This window comes from Typopeltis vanoorti, chromosome 14 (assembly GCF_054136105.1).
Source record: "Typopeltis vanoorti isolate ZY-2024b chromosome 14, IOZ_Tvanoo_1.0, whole genome shotgun sequence".
Classification (NCBI taxonomy): Eukaryota; Metazoa; Arthropoda; class Arachnida; order Uropygi; family Thelyphonidae; genus Typopeltis; species Typopeltis vanoorti.
In genome coordinates, this window is record NC_143562.1 from 72,018,659 (window position 1) to 72,039,497 (window position 20,839).

At 34.4% G+C, this 20,839-nt stretch overlaps 1 protein-coding gene across 2 annotated transcripts; it reads right to left on the bottom strand.

The window, feature by feature from the left end:
• Nucleotides 1-730: 730 nt before the first annotated feature.
• Nucleotides 731-20,535, bottom strand: LOC150099641 (uncharacterized). Of its 2 annotated transcripts, XM_090404148.1 has the most exons (6): nucleotides 20,382-20,535; nucleotides 19,509-19,564; nucleotides 18,940-19,047; nucleotides 18,063-18,095; nucleotides 9,437-9,475; nucleotides 731-1,604 (listed from the first exon to the last, which is right to left on the bottom strand). In XM_090404148.1, exons 1-6 carry the CDS (start codon nucleotides 20,461-20,463, stop codon nucleotides 1,512-1,514), a joined length of 411 nt encoding a protein of 136 aa, XP_090260274.1. In that variant the 5' UTR covers nucleotides 20,464-20,535; the 3' UTR covers nucleotides 731-1,511. The 2 variants fall into 2 exon arrangements, with proteins under 2 accessions (XP_090260274.1, XP_090260275.1); XM_090404149.1 differs by lacking the exon at nucleotides 18,940-19,047.
• Between the last annotated feature and the right edge of the window lie 304 nt (nucleotides 20,536-20,839).

A 20,839-nucleotide genomic window follows, 5' to 3' on the forward strand; every position in this document is an offset into this window, starting at 1 on the left:
ACCTACTTTCGAAGATTTCTGGTATTAGTATACATAAACTGCAATAGACCCTTGATCCCACAACCACCCCTTTATATATATATGTGTGTGTGTGTGTGTGTGTGTGTGTGTGTGTGTGTGTGTGTGTGTGTGTTAAAGATACTAAGTAATTACTTAAACTTAGTTTTAATCCTTTTTCCCTAGTAAGTCAAGTTTGCACCTGCACATAGTGCAAGCTGAGGTAACTCTTGGTAAAGGTGGCTTAAGTTATGAACACTTTCCTTAGTATTTCCCCCTAATGCAAAGAACATCCCCTTGCGGAGATGTATGATGGTATGCATTAAAGGCAAGGGCCACTACCCAGATCGGTTTCGACCTTTTGCTTACTTGTGAAAAAAGGACTAAAACCAAGTTTAAATAATTACAAGTTTAAATAATTTTTAACATATAGTATACCCGTTTAAAAAACTTCCTACATATGTATTTTTTCAGTTTATTAGAATTTTCATGCACTTTTCCGTGTGGTTTACTGGACTGTTTCTCAAGTTATTTTTCCGACATCCTCCAGTTTTCATTACCCTAAATAAATGGGCATTACTCTCAATCTATTAAATTCAGAATATGAATATGTACGCGTAAAGAAGGTTGTTCGATTTCTTCCCTGCCTCTTTGTGAAATGTTAAGAATAAGTATCATGCCAGGTATCAGAGGTGATTTCGCTTTACAAATGAAACAGAAATTCTATTTTGTTAAATCAAGAATGAAAACACTTTATTCAAAAAGTTACATCAGTTATGCATAGTATTATTCCATTCTCTTATATTAGATAATATTTCAGTTTCTAATTGATAAGTTTGAAATCTAGAACAGCCTTTTTCAACATTGTTCAGCAAGAATAAATTTTTCTTAAGCACAAAAAAGAGTAGCATCCTAAATATGTATTAATAATTGACTTAAAATTTATGGTAATTGTCACATATTTCAAACGGAATTGATACAATACCAGAAAATTAAGAAAGATAACCTGACGTTTTAATTTGTGTTAGAAAATAAATACAATAGATATTATTCAAATGGAACGTTCATTACTTCCACGGTGCATTACCCCTTTATTCCAATGTGCAAACGCACGTTCGTACACTAAACACATTTAATTTATTCCTAAATGATATTGAAATATCCTAATCTGACGCATGCACTCTCAATAGCGTTATAATGTAATAAGTTATTCTTGAATTTCGTGATGTTTTTTCAATAAAAATTGACTTTCTAGTTTACCACTGAAGTATCACAAATATCACAAATTATTATATGAATAATAGAGTCAAGACTCATGAAGCTCATTGTTGTACAAAACATTTCGGTGAACATTCGTAACGTACCTCTTTCATGCCCTTGAAGGTTAAAAGTAATTGCATTAAACAGTAATTTTTATTTAAAACTATAACGACTTAAATGCAGGATTATTGAGAATCGTTGCTCTAGATCAGGTGTTCTGCTTAAATCTTTCATTACAGAAATCTCTCCTTTGACTATTTCTTTCGCCACGCATTTTCAATTCCTACTTCTGGGGGAATCAACTGTTCTTCGCGACGAAGTTCTTCAGCATAAATTTCAATGCATATCTTAAATAAGAGAAAAACAAAACATTCCTGGAGCACACGAAATAGCTTTTAAAATTCAAAATAAATAAATGACGTATATATATTTTTATTTCTGTTGAGAATCAACAATCGAATCCATAATTGCACTTGTTCACGTGATTCATTTCAAAGTACATATTTATATTTAGAATATTGCAATATATTTTTCCTGTCATTCTAAAAATGTTTGTGAGTTATTTAATTATATTTATTTAATTTCTTATTTATTTTCAATTTAAATGGATATTTCTGTCCTCACTTGTACTCGAAATTCAATGATTTAGAAGAAGCACCAGAAGGGATTAAAAAAAGGTGGGGGAAGAGGTATTGATTTAATTCAATATTCATTTAGAAATTTCATCATACAAATGCTGCCTTATATATTTATATTTATTTATTTATTGAGGAGGAGAGGAATTAAAGATATGTTTTAATTTAAAAGAATGCTATTAGCATTCCTCGTAGATTTTGCTAATAGTAGCATTTTTTTCATCATACCGTTTATCGTGTTTTTTTCATTGTTTATAAATTTAAATTTTCTGACTCTTTTTCATACCGCACGAGAACGTTTGGACTAAGTACGTTCCAGAAAATATCTGAAATTTCGAAGATATCTTCAGACCTACTATAGCCATTTTTTCTTACAATATTGTGAATAATATTCAAATTCCAAGAAGAATAATGGACAGATATCAAAGAGTGGATTTTGGAGGAGTTGATTCTATGAGAAGTCAGGTGACAAATTGTATAACTCAGTGCTCAAAAGTTGGTCATCTGTTGTGTATTTTTTTACTTTATTGATATTGTAAAAAATTTCTCAGGAAATGCCCACTTGATTGCTGATGGTGCAAACCTTGTGAAGAGCGATTGTCAATGAAGGTGATGTGGATATCTTGTAGGATGACTTACATGCTTGCGTTAAGGAAAAAGGTAACGGTTGCCTGTTTAACATGGCTAAGTGTACGGTAAAACACTTCGGGAGGATGTGATCACAAGCTGTGTAGTGAATTAATGGACCATAACTGCAAGACGCTGACGAGGCAAGGAACTTCGTGGTGATTGCTGACAAAAAACTGAAGTTTAGAAGGCATATAGAAAAGGCGCCCAAAACAGCACTTAAAATTATGTGGTTGTTGAAGAACACAGTAAGGCATTGATAAGTCCATATCGGGGCTACTGCGCCTAGATCTGGTTATCTGGATTGCTTTGAGAAGAGGAAATGGTGGAGAGATTCCAGAAGAGAGTTACAAATATTGTTATAGGTCTCTTGAATGTTTCATTTAAGGATAAAGAAGGTATGTGTGCTCCAGAGACTAGCTGCTATGCGAAAGTGAGTAGACATGATGTAAGCAAGTAAGTTACTAAGGGGGTTTGTAGGATTCATACTAATAACGTTTATCTTTGCAGTAGAGGAAGGAAGAAAACCAGGATTCATCTCTGGAAAGTTTGTAAGAGTGTGGTTAAAAAGAGTGTTAGGACAAATATTTTTGCAAGGAGGGTAGTGAATGTGTGCTGTCCGTTGCCACAGGTTTTTGTAAGTGCTATTGTGCGAATGAGTTTAAGTAGAAGTATCATAGGTATTGTGTAAATAATGGTTAGTGTGTTAATGTAAAATCACCGTGAATGAATCTTCTGACTTTGTGGAGGCAGCTATGCTTCCATGTCACACCGGTCTCAACTGATGAGCCAGACTAACATTGTTCTATTCCCCCCATTTAATGGTAAAAAGTAAGAAGAGATCCATACCAGATCAGTTGACTCCCGGGTCATCAAGGAATGGGTCAGATGTTGCGTACCCTGGGCAACAGGACAAGTGTTTACAGTACCCAGCGCTCGTTGCTGGGTGATCAGGGCAGGAAGCTGAAAGGCGACTGGAAGAAACCAAAGGTAAAATGGACTATAGAAGAAAACAGAGAAGTGTGAAATGTTTTTACAGATCATTCCCAGAAAAACGAGGTTTCAGAAAGCTTATGCATGTAATTTGGAAACAAAAAATTCCCAGAATCTGCAATAATAGAAGAAAGACTTATGGACCAAAAGAATTTCATTTTCTGTAACAAAATATTTACTGAACTTGAGCTGCAAGAGTTAAGAAATAAACCAATAATTCCACTAACAGCAAATTATCAGGAAGTACCTATATCAAACGTTGAAATTGAATTCATTAAGCGGCAAGCCGACGACATACCTCAGAATGTTTTGGCAGAAGTACAGTGTGAAATGAAGTCAGGGATATTGGAACATATGAACTGCATAAATGACGGTATAAGACAACCACCATTAAAATCTTTACAAAAATCTAAGCTAAAACAGCTCCTCTTAGACGCAAATACTGTGATTAAAACCATCACAATCAACAGTATAAAGGAAACAAATCAGCTCCTGTACAGCACAGCCTATATCATTTCAGTGAAGCTTGGTTGCAAACCACAGGAGCAAAAGCCAAGAATGAAACAGTTTTCGCCATCGATTCAAAATATCCAGTTCGAACGAAAAGTCAACGTATTTCGAACTGATCTAAGCAACTTAAAGAGTTTTAAAGATGGACGAGTGAAATATAATAACATCAAAAACAAACTTATTAACACATATAATTTGGCAACAAAACAACTGTAGGAGTTACTGAAGGGCTAAAACAAAAACTTATAGCGACTGCGTAGAAAATTAAAATACATTAAGCAAAAATAAACCAATATGTACAAAATATGCAATTTGGACAGCCCCAACGTCAGTTCTTCCAGTCTATCCAGAGAAATACAAATGCAAACATTAATTCACCCAGAAAAGAAGAAACCCTCAAATTTTGGAAGTCAATCTGGGATAATCCTATTGAACACAAAAAAGATGCCTCATGGATTAGGGAAAAAGAATTAGAAATGAAACAAAAACAAATGAAAAGTGTTATTATCACAGAACAAATGGTCGGTGCACAAGCTAGAAAATTAAAAAACTGGAGTGCACCTGGCAAAGACGAAATACATGGATTTTGGTTAAAGCATCTAACCACTCTACATGATCGAATGGTAGAACAATTTAATTATTTGTTGTAGTCAGGCTCAGTGGGTGACTGGATGATGTCTAGGCTCACTTTTCTCTTCATGAAAGATGAGGATAAGGGTGCAGACCCAAGTAACTGTCGCCCAATAACACGCCTACCAACTATGTTTAAGCTGTTTACTGCAATCATAAGTAAACTGATCATAAGTTAGCAAATTTCCATATACCACTACTTATTAGATAATCAGATTTATCCGATGAATCGACAAAATGGAAATTTTCAATAATCTAGAGGTAAAACACTATAGGAAACAAACAACCAGATCCTTATTAATAAAATGTTTCTCAGAAATTCAAAAAAACGAAACAGTAACTTTAACATGGCATGGATAGACTATAAGAAAGCATTCGATTCCCTCCCACACTGTTGGATCCTAAAATCAAACAAATAATTGGAATTAGCAAAAACATATGTTCGTTTCTGGCTGCTGCTATTAAATGATGGAAAACAACTTTAATAGTGAATAATGAACGATTTGGAGATATCAGCATTAAACGTGGAATCTTCCAAGGTGATTCTTTGTCACCATTGCTCTTCAAGATTTCTTTGATACCTTTGTGTATGATTCTGAAAAAAAAAAAACTTGGATATGAAATTCAAGATTTACATTTTGAAGAGCAATGGTGACAATACATCACTATATAACTTTGAATGTCTCATGTGTTGTATATGGACGACTTCAAGTTATATGGAATGTTTTCATTCAGCACATTAAAATGGAATTTGGTTTATATAAATGGTAATTTTATCTATTAAACGAGGAAAAGTTAATGACACTAGCAATTTTAATTTTGATCAAGAGAAATATATAAAAGCAATTTCGGCTGATGAACACTATAAATACTAGGAATATTAGACGCCATTCTGATGCTGCCTGATCTTTAACTAAAGTTAAAAATCAGGCAGCATCAGAATACATCAAAAGAGTTAGCAATATTCTGAAAACAAAACTAAAGATTAAACACAATTAGTGCAATGCATTTTGGGCTAAACCAGTGATCCGATACTCAGCTGACATAACAGATTGGACAAAAGAAGACCTGGACAAACTGCACCGCAAAACTAGAAAATTAATGACTATGTATCATGCATTATATCCACAAAGTGATGTTGACCAGTTGTACCTACCAATTAGAATAGGTGGACGTGGTCTACTGTAAGTGAGACAGACTGTGGAAGAAGAACAAATTAGTTTAAGAAGTTACATCAACAATTGCTCTGAGCCAGTGCTTCAAGCAATTAATTGTTTGAAGCACTGACTTTTGGAAAAAGTGTATTTTTGAGGTCTGATGGCTCATAACACCACTTTTTTGGGGGGCAATACCATGCAATTATATATCAATGGAACAATAATTCAATCAAGAATGTAATGCAATAACGTTTGTTCAATTATCTGTATTCTATGAAAAGTTATAGTTAAATAACCAGAAAAAATAAGCACAATTTGCTTAGGTTGATATGAAGTAGCTTTCCTTCATTTGAATGTAGCCAATGAGCATGAGTGTTTAGAGAGAGCCAATCAGGTGTCATCTTGTTTTGGCATGAGCCAATAAGGTCACAGTAGGATTCAGCTGTTGGTGTCATGTATTGGAGCTGAGAGGAAGTCATTTGTTAGTGTGTTATGTGATTGACATTAAGTTGGTTGGATTTTTTTATGTTCTTTCGTTTAGTGAGCTTGAAAAACGTAATAAAATTACAAAAATGGCGCAGGGAGTTGACTGGTCACCCAGAAGGCGATGTAAAATAGTGCTATTAAGTGAACAAGGCTACAGGTATGATGAAATAAAAAGAACAATTGGTTTTTGAAGAGGTATAAGGAGACTCAGTCAGTACAAAACCAGACTGGTAGAGGCAGGAAAAGGCGATGATAGAAGAATTGAGAGACGTGCCTACGTGACAGAATAAAATCATTTGGGTGTATACAAGATGAAATAGTGCAATACAATGTGAAGTTGAGTGCAAGAACTGTTTGGCTCAGACTGCAGGAATTGGTCGAAATGCTAGAATTCCACGAATAAAGTCATTTTTATCTCTCAAACAAAGGTTGAAAAGATTAAACTGGGCTAAAGCCCATGTTAACAGGATAACGGAACAATTGGACAGTGTTATTAGGAATGATGAGACCAAAATCTCCCTGTTTGGTAGTGATGTCATAAAATACGTAAGGAGAAGAATCAGAGAAGATTTATATCCTGATTGCATTACACCTACCGTAAAACACTCACTTAGGGTTACGATCTGGGGTTCTATGACATCCAAAGGTGTGAGCAGAATTTGCGTGATTAATGGGAATAGAAATGCCTAAAAATACATAAATGAAATACTTGAGCCCAAACTGCAGCCTTCCGCACGTGATCTTTTCCAAGATAATGAAGAATTTATATTTCAACAGGATTCAGCTCCATGTCATGTTGCTGCTGTGTGCAAAAAGTGGTTTCAAGATAATCATATTCCACTGGAATGGTCTGGGAATAGCCCAGACCTTAACCCAATCGAAAATCTATGGAGCTGACTAAAGAAACTTGTTAGTCAGAATCAACCCAGCAATAAAACCCAATTAATAGAAGCAATAATTCAATTTGGTTTCACTAAAAAACAGCTGCAGAACTAAAAAACAAGGTACGGCCGTAATTAACGCTAAAGGTTACCCACTAAGTATTAACTCACATTGTGAGAATTTTTGTATATCTCATTTTTCTATGTGTTTCACTTTTCTTCTCTATAACTGCTGTTCTAATACAAAATCCTTCATACAAGTTATTGGATTACATTCGTGATTAAATTATCTTTCAATTGCTATATACTTTTATGGTATTACTCAAAACAAAAATGGTGTTATGAGTCATCAAACCTCAGAAATACACTTTTTTCAAACGGTTTCCACAATTTTGGCCACTAGTGTTCACAACATGGGACTTCTAAAAGAAAAAAGAAACAAATCCGGTTACAAAAAGCAACAACAAAATAACCGATATGGCCAATTTCGTAGAGATACTGAGGATAAAATTCACATGAACAAGACATGGCAACGGTTACAATATAGTTAGACTAAAAAAGAAACAAAATGATTTATTTTAGAAGCTCAAGAACAGGCATTGCAAATTAATGCAATGAAAACAAAAAATTTGAACATCAATAATAAGCGCAAATGTAGATTTTGCGATCAGAAAGATGAGGCTGCTGAACACCTGATCAGTTACTGCAGCAAGATAGCTCAAACTGGTTATAAAAATCGCCATTACCAAGTGGTCAAAATAGGCCATTTTCATGCATGCAAAAAAATATGGCCTTCCCACTTCTGACTGTTGGTGGCGTCATAAAATAGAGACAGTATTGGAAAACGAAACAGCAACAAAGAACTGGAAAAATTACTAAAACGCGAGATCTCGCAATTGAAGTTGGCAGGTTGTTGCTTAAACACACTAAAGTTATTCCAATAGTTATCGGTGCACTTGGCACAATTACAAAGAAGGTATCTGACTATTTCCAGCAATTAAACAACGAAGTGACTCCACATGACCTACAAAATTCAGCATTAATTGGAACAGTCCATTTACAATACAACCTGACGGACTATTCTTAGATTCTTGGGTAGAATCTCAATTGTTCTGTGTCACGAGTCAAATTATTGTTTAAATGATATCTTGTTTTGACTTTGTATCATATATGTGAATAAAATAACAATAGCCTCTTCGCTTTCCCCTTGTTAGCAATTTTGTTCTGGGAGTGGTATGAGGAGAAAGCTATTTAGTACCAATTTTGACACTGAATATGTCGACGACAGAGGCTTTTTTTGCCCAGGATCTATAACCCAATTAATAGAAATTCCTCGTATTTAACTATGTTGAATTTGAGCTAGACACTGTCGTGTTTAGCTCCAATTAGCTCGAAATATTGTCATGTTTGGACATTCTAATAAAAATATTCGAGTAGAACACACTGGATTTCTCAGTGCAGCGGAAGACGACAAATACGCCACATCCTATCACCACTCGTCAAAAAAACAATATTTGCCGTTATTTCGTCGTGACGATATTCGTTCCCTACCTGACTTTACTTACAGAATCTCCAATAAATAACATAGATAAAAGAAACCAAGAGGTACATTAATTCACCTTAATCCTACTAAAGTGATTATTCTCATTTCTCAAAAGTCCGCGCATACTTTCAAGCAGTCTGATGAGTATGAAAACCAAACTTCTGAGAAAAAGTGCTTCTCCCTTATACACAGTAATTCACAGATAACACATCATGGATATTACGTTAGCAAAAAATAGCTGTTGCCTTTAATTCAATCAATAACATATTTAATCTCCTGAAACCTCCAGAATATCCCATCCACTGCGAATCTGAACACATAAAGGTTCATAGAGAAGGGAAGGGATTCGAAATCAGGACTGACAGTGCATTCAACAAAAACTAATCATCACGAATTATGGCAACAAGACGAAATGTTCCAGACAGGTTACAGATTTTTCTTAAGTTACCAGTATTGCGCAGCAAACGACTAATCAGCAAACAACTCATAGCAGAGGCGCACCTGTTTCACCTGTTTCTTTTATGTGGAAGAATAAATACAGGCGAAATATTTCTAATTCAAATACAGCCATATTCCGACGTGTGGTTTTCTTCAACAAGAATGATTTAAACATTTTTATGAAGGCTGTCAATTTACATTTTCCTTTATATAATTGCTACACTACTGTAATTTTGAAAAAAAATAGAGAATGAATATATGCAGGAATGAATGACTTACCGAGGTACGGTTCATATCAGCGAAATAAGCTTCAGGTGACTGTAAGTAATACAAAGATATGAGTTACACTCATAAATAATTTTTCAGCTCATCAGTGTGCATATCTTTGAAATAAAGTATATTTGAATCCAACAAATGCATTATTTATATGAAACAAGAACCACTCTTTTACTCATCCACTCGCACAATCATTCCCTAGAAGAATTTTTCGAGCATTTAATATATTTCATGTATAATAAAAAAAAAGTAACCAAAATGTTAAAAATCGAAGAAACTGACCAATCTGGTCCTTCGTCTTAAAAACGTGCATTTTGCACGGTTTTCTATGCTATTGCACAGAAAACCGTGGGGATGTATCACCTCTGGTGATAAGCGTTTCCTAAATCTTAGGAAGCTTAATGCAACCATATTTGTTGAGATTTGGTTGATTCCTGAGAGCTGGTGCTGATTCTAAGAATAAAAAGAAATAATAATAAGAAGGTCCTCCCCGTCACCTCGGTCTTCTCTTCAGAAAGAGTTTAGAAATGTCATCACCATACCCTACATCCGTGGCACATCCGAAAAATAGCCAAGATTTAAAAACGCACAACCTACAACACACACAGCATTTAAGCCTCACCACAAACTTGATATCCTTATCTGCTCTACAAAAGATCAACTCCCTCCTCTCTCAGTGCCTGGAGTCCATAAAGTACCCTGTCCATGTAAACTAGCGTACTTTGGACAGACAGGCAGATCAGCCATTATCCGCTTGGAGGAACATAAGTCACACATCCGTAAACACAACTATGGTCAGTCAGGCTTGGCTGATCATGTCTTGGATACAACCCACAGGATCTCATGGGAAAAAACCACCGTACTCCACCACAGCAAATTCAAAAAAGAGAGACTATTCTTAGAATCAGCAGCAGCTCTCAGGAATCATCCAAATTTCAACAAATATGGTTGGATTAAGCTTCCTAAGATTTGGGAAACGCTTATCACCAGAGGTCCCACTTTACATTCCAGGTCACCTACAACCGCCCTTAGAGGGCGCTTCACCTAGATAGGACTTTAGTGTCACCTATGTAGTTGGGCTTAGTATTGTATGTTATTTGTTTTTGGTGTTACATTAGTTTTTTTTTGTAATCCCTGAAGATGTCTCATTTACTGAGACGAAATATATAGGAAGTATTAAATGCCGTTTTAATCCTTTCTGAGTGCTGTATACAATCCATTAAGCCTCCAACATGAAGACATTACTAATAATGTCTTCATGTTAGAGGTTCATGCTATACAGTTGTAGCCATCTGACTATTCATAAAATTAAAAATCAGAATGCAGATTCAAAGCAGTGCTGAAATTTAAACACTGCTGGATGATGCCACGTTCTGTTGTTCACGTTCATAATGTCCGAGGTCTGACTGAGGTATATTTTTTAATAATAGCTGACCAAACTTGGTGGAGAATTAATCCTTGATTTTTATTGCATTGTATTGGTATTTTAAGCATGTTTGCAGTTTCTTTAAATTTCCTTATGTAACAGTTTTTTTCTATGCACGACATGTTTGTTTTCTGCCAGAGTACATTGTCGCCGGTGGAAGTGGTATGGAAAGCAACACCTATCACCACAAAGCGCACTCCTCAGTATTATCAACTTTGCTAATGGTAGTGACGTCACGACAGCCGGGTAACACAAACAGTGGAAATCAGTTCAATCATAAAGGAACACTTTAGATTTTCAGTGGCACTCACAAGAGGAAAATTCCGTTTTCCGTTTACAAATGTTCTTCTGTGTGTGTGTGTAGGGGGGAGGGGAGCAGGTGGATCAGTGTGGGTGCGTGCGTATGTGTGTGTTTTGCCGGTTTCTATCCCTTTTTTGCTGTAAAATGAAATGATGCTTTCCTTTAGTGACTTTGGTGAATTCTATTATTTATATGGGAATATCGTTTACAGTGACCTGTTGAAATCTTTTCAACACAACGATATTCATATATTCCATTTATTCTAATTTTAGTAAGCAAATAAAATTTGCCCATAGACATACTATATAAATCTAACCGTATTTTTGTATTAAGTCAAATTCGCTTCATGTTTTTCCGATTCATTGTTCAAAGTACAGATTCACGATGTACAGAAGAACCGTGTAGTAACTGAAGTTGTTCTGAAAGACATCAGGGACCTTAATGGTTCCTCTTCTTCCTATACCATTAATCGACTCTTTCCAGTAACTTGTATTTGCTTCTTACTTTGGTTGTTCTTCAACTTCATCATCATTTCTTGGACTGAATGTCCATATATTCCGAGAAATATCTTCCCGATGGTTCCCCTTGATGAATTTTATTTCATAATATATCTCCTTCCTTATTTGATCTGTTTTATGTTTCTATCTTTAATATAAGTCCTAGTATATCACTGCGTCTTAATCCATTCCTGATTTTGTATGTCCTGAAAATATGCGTCCTAAAAGAATGACACTCTTTCCAAATATCAATAATTATTTATAAAACATCAATTCTATTTCTTCTCTCACTGAGACTTTTTATACCACGAAAGGTTTTTAAACCTTTAGTAGATTAGTCTCGTTGGTTGATTTGTTTTAAATTTATTTTGAGTTTATTCTGCAAACCCTGATCTAGACACCAAACACGTAACCTTTTCAAATCACTTAGGCGTCCAGTAAGCGAAGAGGTGGTCTCAAACCAGGGGATTAAAAACATATCTCACCTAAAGACAATCACAATTACACAATTATCCGACTCGAACGTCAAGAGTGATCATTGAAGAAAGAATACCACTTGGCCACTAGGTTGGAAAACACGGTTTTCACAGACTACTGACAAAGCCTAGAAAATGTTGATCTACTAGTGATCAAATATTTCTTCGGGCTCCTACATACATTAGTAATGCAGAATTTAGTTTCTTGTATTCTTCTCTTCTACTGAATTCACATTCGTTACTAAAATAGCGCGTTTCTATAAATACAAATTAACTATTTTTGATCATATTTGCTTATCAACATTAAATGGAAATGAATTCGACCTGTGATCTTTTATTAAAATCCTTTTATTAACGTTTACTAAAATCAAATGAAAATCTCACGGATTCTCATTTCATTTTAAAATTATTTGGCATTTATATAATTTTTATAGTAAATTGAATTGATTTATGGAATCTAATTCACTAAATCATTAAATCTAAATCTATGTTTACTCAGACACATCATGCTCATATAAAAATAATTATTGGATGGAAAATTATTTCGTGTTTTTTCAATTATATTTCTACAATAAAGAATATGAAATTCAGTTTCTTTAATTTATTCATACTTCTGAAAATTCATATGAAGAACTTAACAGTAATAATAATATAATTAATGTAATTAGGATGAAAAGAGACACTTCTTACATATTTACACATGACGAACAATAATTTATTTTGAATTTCTTGTAAATAAAAATATGTATGATTTTTTTTCTTTCTGACAGTTTCGATAACTTGCACATGTCATAAAACTCTAACTTCAACTACTTGTTATCGCCGTAACTACCGTCCAAAGAGACACTTAAATGTTCTTCCGCAGAAATTCGTTTTTTCTATCGAGCCTCAAAATTGTGGCCTTATCGTATCGTTAATTCTTTTATAATTTCATTACTAATTCTCAATTCATAAAATTCAGTCCTGAATTTTTCGTTTGTCAATAGACATGTGGTAGTTGAGCTTTCTTTATTATCTGATATTGCCAAGATGAATAGGCGAACACTTAACATATACATTTAATAAATGAAGTACAAAAAAATTAAAAACAAAGGATTCGTTATGATTATGTCTATAACAGTATAATGTCATTCTCGTGGTTCAAGACACAGAAAAATTAACTTTTCCACTGGAGGTTTCGTATATTGCATCGATAAAAAAATATATTTCTTTAACTTTTATACGAAACATACTAATCTATTGACACAGGAGATAGTTATCGAATATTTAGAGAATTTTAGAACATACAATTCTGGCAAATATTATTATCATTATTATGAAAACAGACCACCAGGGAGTCAGGGACTCATACAGGGAGACCACATTCTACACACACCAGATATTTTACTTATTGTAGAATTTATTTTCACTGCTTGCACTCACAACAACAAATGGCAGTCCATTCCAATCACCAATCACCCTATGAGAGAAACATCTAGCCCTCACCCCCTTCTCAGCGTCATTCATTCTCAGCTTTCAAGGATGCCCCCCATTGTCCTTTCCTTACTCTCCATAATTTGAAAAATTCCATTAATTGAAACTCTGTGTGAAATTTTCAGAAGTTGTAAACCCCTATTTCTCCTGTTTTCTAGCGTCTGCATTCTACAAATTCGCAATCTGTCTTCATAATCAGTATTCCATAATTCTGATATCATTTTTAACATTCTCCATTGCATTGTCTCCAATTTAGAATCACAACGGAAACCAGGAGACGAAATTTGTGCACAATAGTCTAGTGAGGCCTTATTAAGGCTTTTTAAAGAGCAAAATGTCATCCTAATCTTTGCATGTGAACGTACGTTTCAGCTATTGCAACTATCTTTTGAGTTGTATTTGCTATTTTTCTTACATGGCTCCTGAACTTTAACTTCCTATCTTCTAACACTCCAAGATTTCATCAGATGTTTGAGGCATTATTCAACCAATATAATACGACATTAAATATCTAATCACTCCGAAGTGAATGACTGACATCGAACTGATATTGAACTGATAGCAACTTTCCCATGCCCACAATTTTAGCCTATTCAAATAATTCTGCAAATAATGCATATCAGTAGCATTCCTGATTATCCTGCCCATCTTTGCATCACCAGCAAATAGCTGTATGTCGCTTTACAAACCCTTCCTAATATAATTAATGTATAGATTGAATAGCAGTGAACCAGGTACTGATTCTTGTGGTACACCATTGGTTACATTAAATCTTGCAGACTCACCTCCCCCATATACCAGTCAGTTTTTGATATCTGTTAGTCAGCTATCCTCTCATCCACTCTAATATTCTATAATCCAAACCCATATACTCCAATTTATGCAGCAGTCTACCATGCTGTATTCTATCAAAAGCCTTAGCAAAATCCAAAAGCATCATGGTGTATCCATTCCCCTTGTCTATATCAATGGTAACATTGTTATGGAATGTGAGCCAGTTGCTAAAATATGACCTTCCCTTAGTAAACCCATGTTGCTCACTGCAAAGTAGAGATTCATTATCAACCCATTTCTGACTGCGAGCCCTAACCACATCTTCAAAAATTCCTACCGCCACTCCTGAGATACTAATTGGTCGACAGTTGGATAATTCAGTCTTTATAACACTCTTGCGCAATGGAATTACCATACATTCTTTCTATTCCTGTGGAAACTTCCCTGTTCTGAGACTCATTTTAAACAGCTTGGTAAAATGAATAGCCAGTTCAGCTAGTTGTACAACTTCTTCTTCATCTGTAACTATTTTCATTTAGAAGAGTTATTCTTTCATATCCATTCTTTCTTTCTTTTACTTGCAATATATCGATAGAATTCTTGTGGGTTGTCTTTAGCACAGACGACCAGTTTCGTTTCATACTCAGACTTTGCTTTACGTACAACAGTTGCGACTATTCTAGCCTGCTGATTATAATTTTCATAATGCACATCATCCTTATGTACGCGGTATTCTTCCGCTTCATCTTTTTCTTACGAATCGCTTCCTTAATAAGATTACACATACATTTCACTCTACCTTATTGATTGTTCGAACTCTCGGGAAACACTCTGATATCGCATCATTAAAGTATTGTTTAAATGCTTCCAATTTACTATCAATATTCTTCCCATCCATCAACCGATTGCATTCTACTAAAGTCAGTATATACTCCTCAGTTGGTCATAATTTACTGCTTTGTAGCTCAGCATGTAACCTTTTCTGAATGGAGCATTCATAAACAACGTGCGTCCGCATGATCTTTGTCATCAACCAGAGGCACAATAGTTATATCTTTAACGGAAACGCCCTCAGACCCTCTAATCAAATCTAGCACTATTTGACTTCGAGTTCCTTCTGTCACATGCTGCTTGAGGAAGTTGTTCCAGAAACGCTCAATAAATGTAGTTTCTTTCTTCTCATGAGATTCTACTGCTACCCAATCAATATTTGGATAATTAAGATTTCCCATTATGATTACCCTTTTCGCGCTCACCTTTTCTATTCGATGATGCATTTCTTCACCACTAACAACCGATCCACCTTTTTAACTATCTTAAGAGAAAACAAAAGGTGATCAGAAGAAAAAAAAGGTGTGGTTGTAAAACGAATCGCATTTTCAGAACTGAATATTTCTTCTGACGTATATTAATATTTTCAAAGGCATTCTGATGCAGATTTCAAAATTATAATGGTACATTAAACCATTTAACAAAATTTGTAGTGTAGTGTAGTACTGAAACCATTAAAATTTAAATATATAGAGAGATTTGCTTCCCAAATAGTCGATAACTATATACTATTTCTGGTGCCGGAGTGTTGCAGTGTGAGAGAATTTTTTTTACAAAATGAAAGAACATTTGAAAGATATGTGGCCATATTCGAAACTAATGCATGGCAAAAACCATTGCGCTGCAAAAATGTGTGAAGTCTGGAACGAACAACATAGGATAGTTTTTAATGTATTAACAACATCGAAACTCTGAGTACTCCATTTACAATAATCACCCCAGCTATTTGAACTTATGGAACAGTCCAGGTTTGTTAATAACCTAAAAACCGGTGTACAGATAGAAAGAAGTTGACTACAGATGGCATGGCAACACTACGTCATCTCAGCGACTTCGACAGAGGTCAGAGCGTGGGCTGTCACATTGGTGGCATGTCCAAACGTACCATCGCGGCTCAAGTGAAGCATCCAAAATCAACGGTTGGCGAAGTTATGAACAAATGGAGACGTTCTTGCATTACTAATGGAAGAAAGCATACAGGAAGGCCGCCAGAATGATGACAGGAAGAGGTGGGTGTTAAAATATGTGGCACACAAAAACCAGCAACAATTAGTACAAACCATTCGTGATGATTTCCAGAACTCCAGTAACACCATGGTGAGCAGTAATACTGTACAAAAAAAGAACTCCATTTTCTGGATTTTCACGGAACAGCATCGTCACACAAGCTAAAGATCACGACCACGAACACCAGGCCTCATCAGGCCTGGTGCAAAGAGCGTGGGATTTGGTTAATTCACCCAATAAACGGAACGCTGTAGTAATGAATCAAGGTTAACCTGTTTCCAGTTTGATGTCAGGCAGTGGGAGTGGAGGCAGCCAGATGAATGCTTTTTACCACCGTGTGTTGTACACACATAGTAAAATTTGGTGCAGTGAAGTGTAGGGTGTATTCAGCTGGTTTGGAGTAGGATAACTTGTCGCTGTCCGTGGTTCCATGAAAACAGCTCAGTACCTTCGTATTCTGGATAATCAGGTGCTGCCTACACTGTAAAGATTTTATGGAATGAAACCGTGTTACTATCTAGACGACAAAGCTCCATGCCCGAAAACTGCAGCTGTTATGGAATGGTATGGAGAGATGGATGTTAAACGACTGCCCTGCCCAGTGCAGAGTCCTGTCCTCAACCCAATTAACCACCAGCGGGAGAAATTGAAGCGGCGATTGAGGTCCACTGAACTACGTCCTCGATTGATCTCTAATCTCAGTGCTTCATTGATGAAGGAATGGAGACAAATTCTACTTGATGTCTGCCTCACATTGAGAGTCACCTCCCTAATAGGGTGCAGGTGGTAATCAAAGCTGAAGATGGACATACCCGATAATAAAGTTCGCCGGCTGGTATCAATTGCAATTTCCTAAAACGTCCGGACAATTATTGGTACCAAAGATAAGTCTGGCTACCTCAACAATTTTGGAGTTTGAAAATTGAAGATAAACTGAATTCTTAGGAAAGTACTCACATTTAAAATAACATAATGCGATTAAAATACTTTTTCTGATAAAGACATCCAACAAGAAGGAAATTTTGGTTGGAATTTCTTCATCAAATACGAATGTAAATTAAAATGAAGAAATAGGGACTGATGAAAGTTTTAACAAAACGAAACTTTTGGTATATATTAAACACTCGCACCTGCATACATGCAATCAGAGTATATTGCCAGTGCATTTGAAATTTAGATTACATATAGATAATGGTCACGATTATGAAAAGAAAACTACTATAAAACACTATAAAGGAACATCGCTAACTCAATATAAGCTATTATAACTGAAAACCCTGAGGAGTGTTTTAAGAATTGGTCACTAGAGTCAAATTATAAAAGAATTACACACAAGATCATAATAGTGTGATGGCGATGAAAATATTCCTCCTCAAAATAAGAACCGCAAAGAAAAGTATTTTTTTGAAAGGGAACTACAGCGCAATTAAGAGATATAAGTCTGAATATTGTGAAATGTGCGATAATAAATCCCACCACTACAAAATAATCCCTAATTACAAAATCGTTGCGATATGAATATCTCTCTAGTTCACTTATCATCTTCAAATAAATAAACAAAAGCTTCAAATAATATACGAATTACAACCATTTATTTAAAAAAGAGCCATTTCCAAATACATACCATGTCTCTTTTTTCATTCATGCAGTCGTTGAGCTAAATATAAAAAGAATAATAAATAAAAAAATCATAAGAGTCAGGATTTCGTAATTAGCGTTAAAGTCTAAGCAGAATAAAACTGTGCAGATTCATCGTTTGCATTTTCAGTAAAATACCAAAGATTTATAGTTAAGCCATGAATACTTGACCCAGCTACAAATTAAGTAAATGTTTTCTTATAAGACTTGCAGAAAGTAATTTATCATTAAGCGGTATAATTGGTGATTGTTTGAGTGCTAATAATAAATTCAGATATAATAAAAATCCTTCAACGCAGTGTGATACTCGGAAGTATTACATCACTCAGGATGATGTGGTTCATGTTAAATTACAGCACACGAAATTAGTCTGAATACCGTTAAAGTGTATTCAGTGAGAAGTTTTTTAAGATAAAAAAGCAACAAAAAATCAATAAAGCTCATTTAAAAGTGATCGCTGTATTATTTGAATCACATTTTAGAATCTATATTCATTTCAAAGGTATCAATGAATTATAACTTCGGAATCACTTAAATAGATCAAAAGGATTTATCACGTAATAACCAATCGAAATTAATTCCGCATATTTTAAAAACAGCACATATCAACTCTGAATATGAAGATTGCACTATCATTGCGTTAAAACTCAGTCTGAAATATTTGAATAGTATTTTCAAATGCATAGAACATGAACAGTATACAGTACATACAATTTGATTTACGAAATGAATTATTTAGATAATGCAATAAATTTACAACATCATCATTCTAAAAGGAAATTCAAATAAAATTAAACAAATTCGTTATAAAGTGTAATGAGGTAAACAATACTAAAATATCGAACAGATTTAAATACACTTACCTGTCTGGAACTATTTCCATTATTGCATGAATCAGTTACGTATGAGAGTTCTGGAGTTTCATTATTAGGGAAGTGCAATGAAAAGCATTTTGTAAAAGCGAGTCGAATCTGAAAAAATTATAACGGTGCATTGTTCTCTCTTTTTTTCTTTTCTTTTTTCTTTTTTTTTTTTTTTTTGTTATTCTTACATTTTCCCATTTTATAGTTTTAGATGAAATGGAATTAAGTGGAATAGAGAGAGAGAGAGAGAGAGAGATTGAACAACGAAGGGTAATTTAAAACTGTATGTGAATTAATACGCGTTGCATAAAAATTACATGTAACAGACAGGCTGCAAGATAGGTAAAAGAAAGAATTGGATGAAGATCATAACTAAACTTCGAATTTCAAAAAAAAAAAAAAAAAACAGATTTCGTTAATATATCAGTGCATAAATTAAGTAAACATTCATCCCTTCAAGGTGAGCACAGATCAAAATATTTACTAATATTTTCAACAGTACAATCGCTGTCAAATTAAGTATAATAATTACTTTTAATTCATATATTTATAAGTAACAGTAACCTTACCTGTCCATCTAAAAGTTTCAGACAATCAGCAATTCTATTCTGGCTTTCTTCATTTCCTAAAGATATGTAGAATAAATGAATTTATATATCAGAGAGACAGACAAAGATAAAACATAGCGAAATGAGAGTGCCGATCAAAGTAGCAAATTAGCAATTATGTTTATAATTTTGCTAATTTTAACTAGTGAGAAACTTGGAAATGTTGTATGTAACACAAGTAGCTCTGAATATGAAGATCGCATTATCACAACTGAATTTGAAATATTTAAACTGTCTTTCAAATTTTACAAAAATGATCCATATAAAGCAAACCTTAACTATTTCCCTTTTCTTTTCCGGTTTCTTGCTGATGTGAATACTGTTATCTCACGATGTCACCATAAACTCTTGTAATTTTTTATGCATAATTTAGAAGCAAACAGCCTTTATAAATATCAATAATGATATTTCTTTTAATACAATTGATTAATAAGTCAAATTTTGCGATAAAAATCTTTTGTTGTTATCATTATTAATATTATAACTACTAAACAAATAATGTTATCTCTTGTTGTTACACTCCATCTTACTATTGCGAAAACCAAACGTGGCTTCAGAAATAAGTTATATTTTGTCTGCACAACAAGATTCTTCTGTATTTAAATCCTAATCCACCCAAGATACTAAGAGGATAGGTTTATAACTTGCTTAAGTGGTATTCCCATTAAAATGAACCTATTATATTATAATACATTATATGTTATGTAATCACCAAGGAACATTAAAAATTTAGTGGGTTTACAGCTTCCTACTACAAAGAAACAGCATTTCAAACAGGAAGAAACATTACAAAGTTCTTTCAATAAAAATCAGTAAAGTCGTTCGAAAACTTACTACAAACACTATTATCTATCCCATTAAGATTTCCAAGCAATGCCAGTAAGAAACATAAAAACCCAGTCTTCTGAATAATCATAGTTTACTTGGAATATCTTCAACAGTTTTTGATCTAAATGCTACTGTGGCACATCGCTGTGGTCCTTTTATAACGTTTCTTCAGAATTTCTGTTGCTAAATCTAAAGTTCATCCCGCTACCTCGAATTACTTCCTTTCATTTTTCTTAACAGCAGGAAATGAAAAATAATTAGCGGTCATTTTTTTAAGATTATCACAGAGACCATCCGGAATTTTAACGAAATAAGCAAGCACGCTTACACCGGGCCGAGCAACCAGGAAGAAACACAACGCACGTTACATGTTTCATCGTGTTAAAACACGTGTGGCACGTTATATTAATTATGAAATCTTTCTTTGCTAGAAATTTCAACTAATACATTCGGATAAGCTTGAC

Excerpts from the sequence above, each read along its gene's own strand:
- LOC150099641 (XM_090404148.1), bottom strand. The coding sequence starts at position 20,463 with ATGATTATTCAGAAGACTGGGTTTTTATGTTTCTTACTGGCATTGCTT. Across the intron at positions 19,565-20,381 it reads GATAGATAATAGTGTTTGTA|GAAATGAAGAAAGCCAGAAT; the intron begins GTAAGTTTTCGA and ends ACATATCTTTAG. Across the intron at positions 19,048-19,508 it reads TGAAACTTTTAGATGGACAG|ATTCGACTCGCTTTTACAAA; the intron begins GTAAGGTTACTG and ends TAATTTTTTCAG.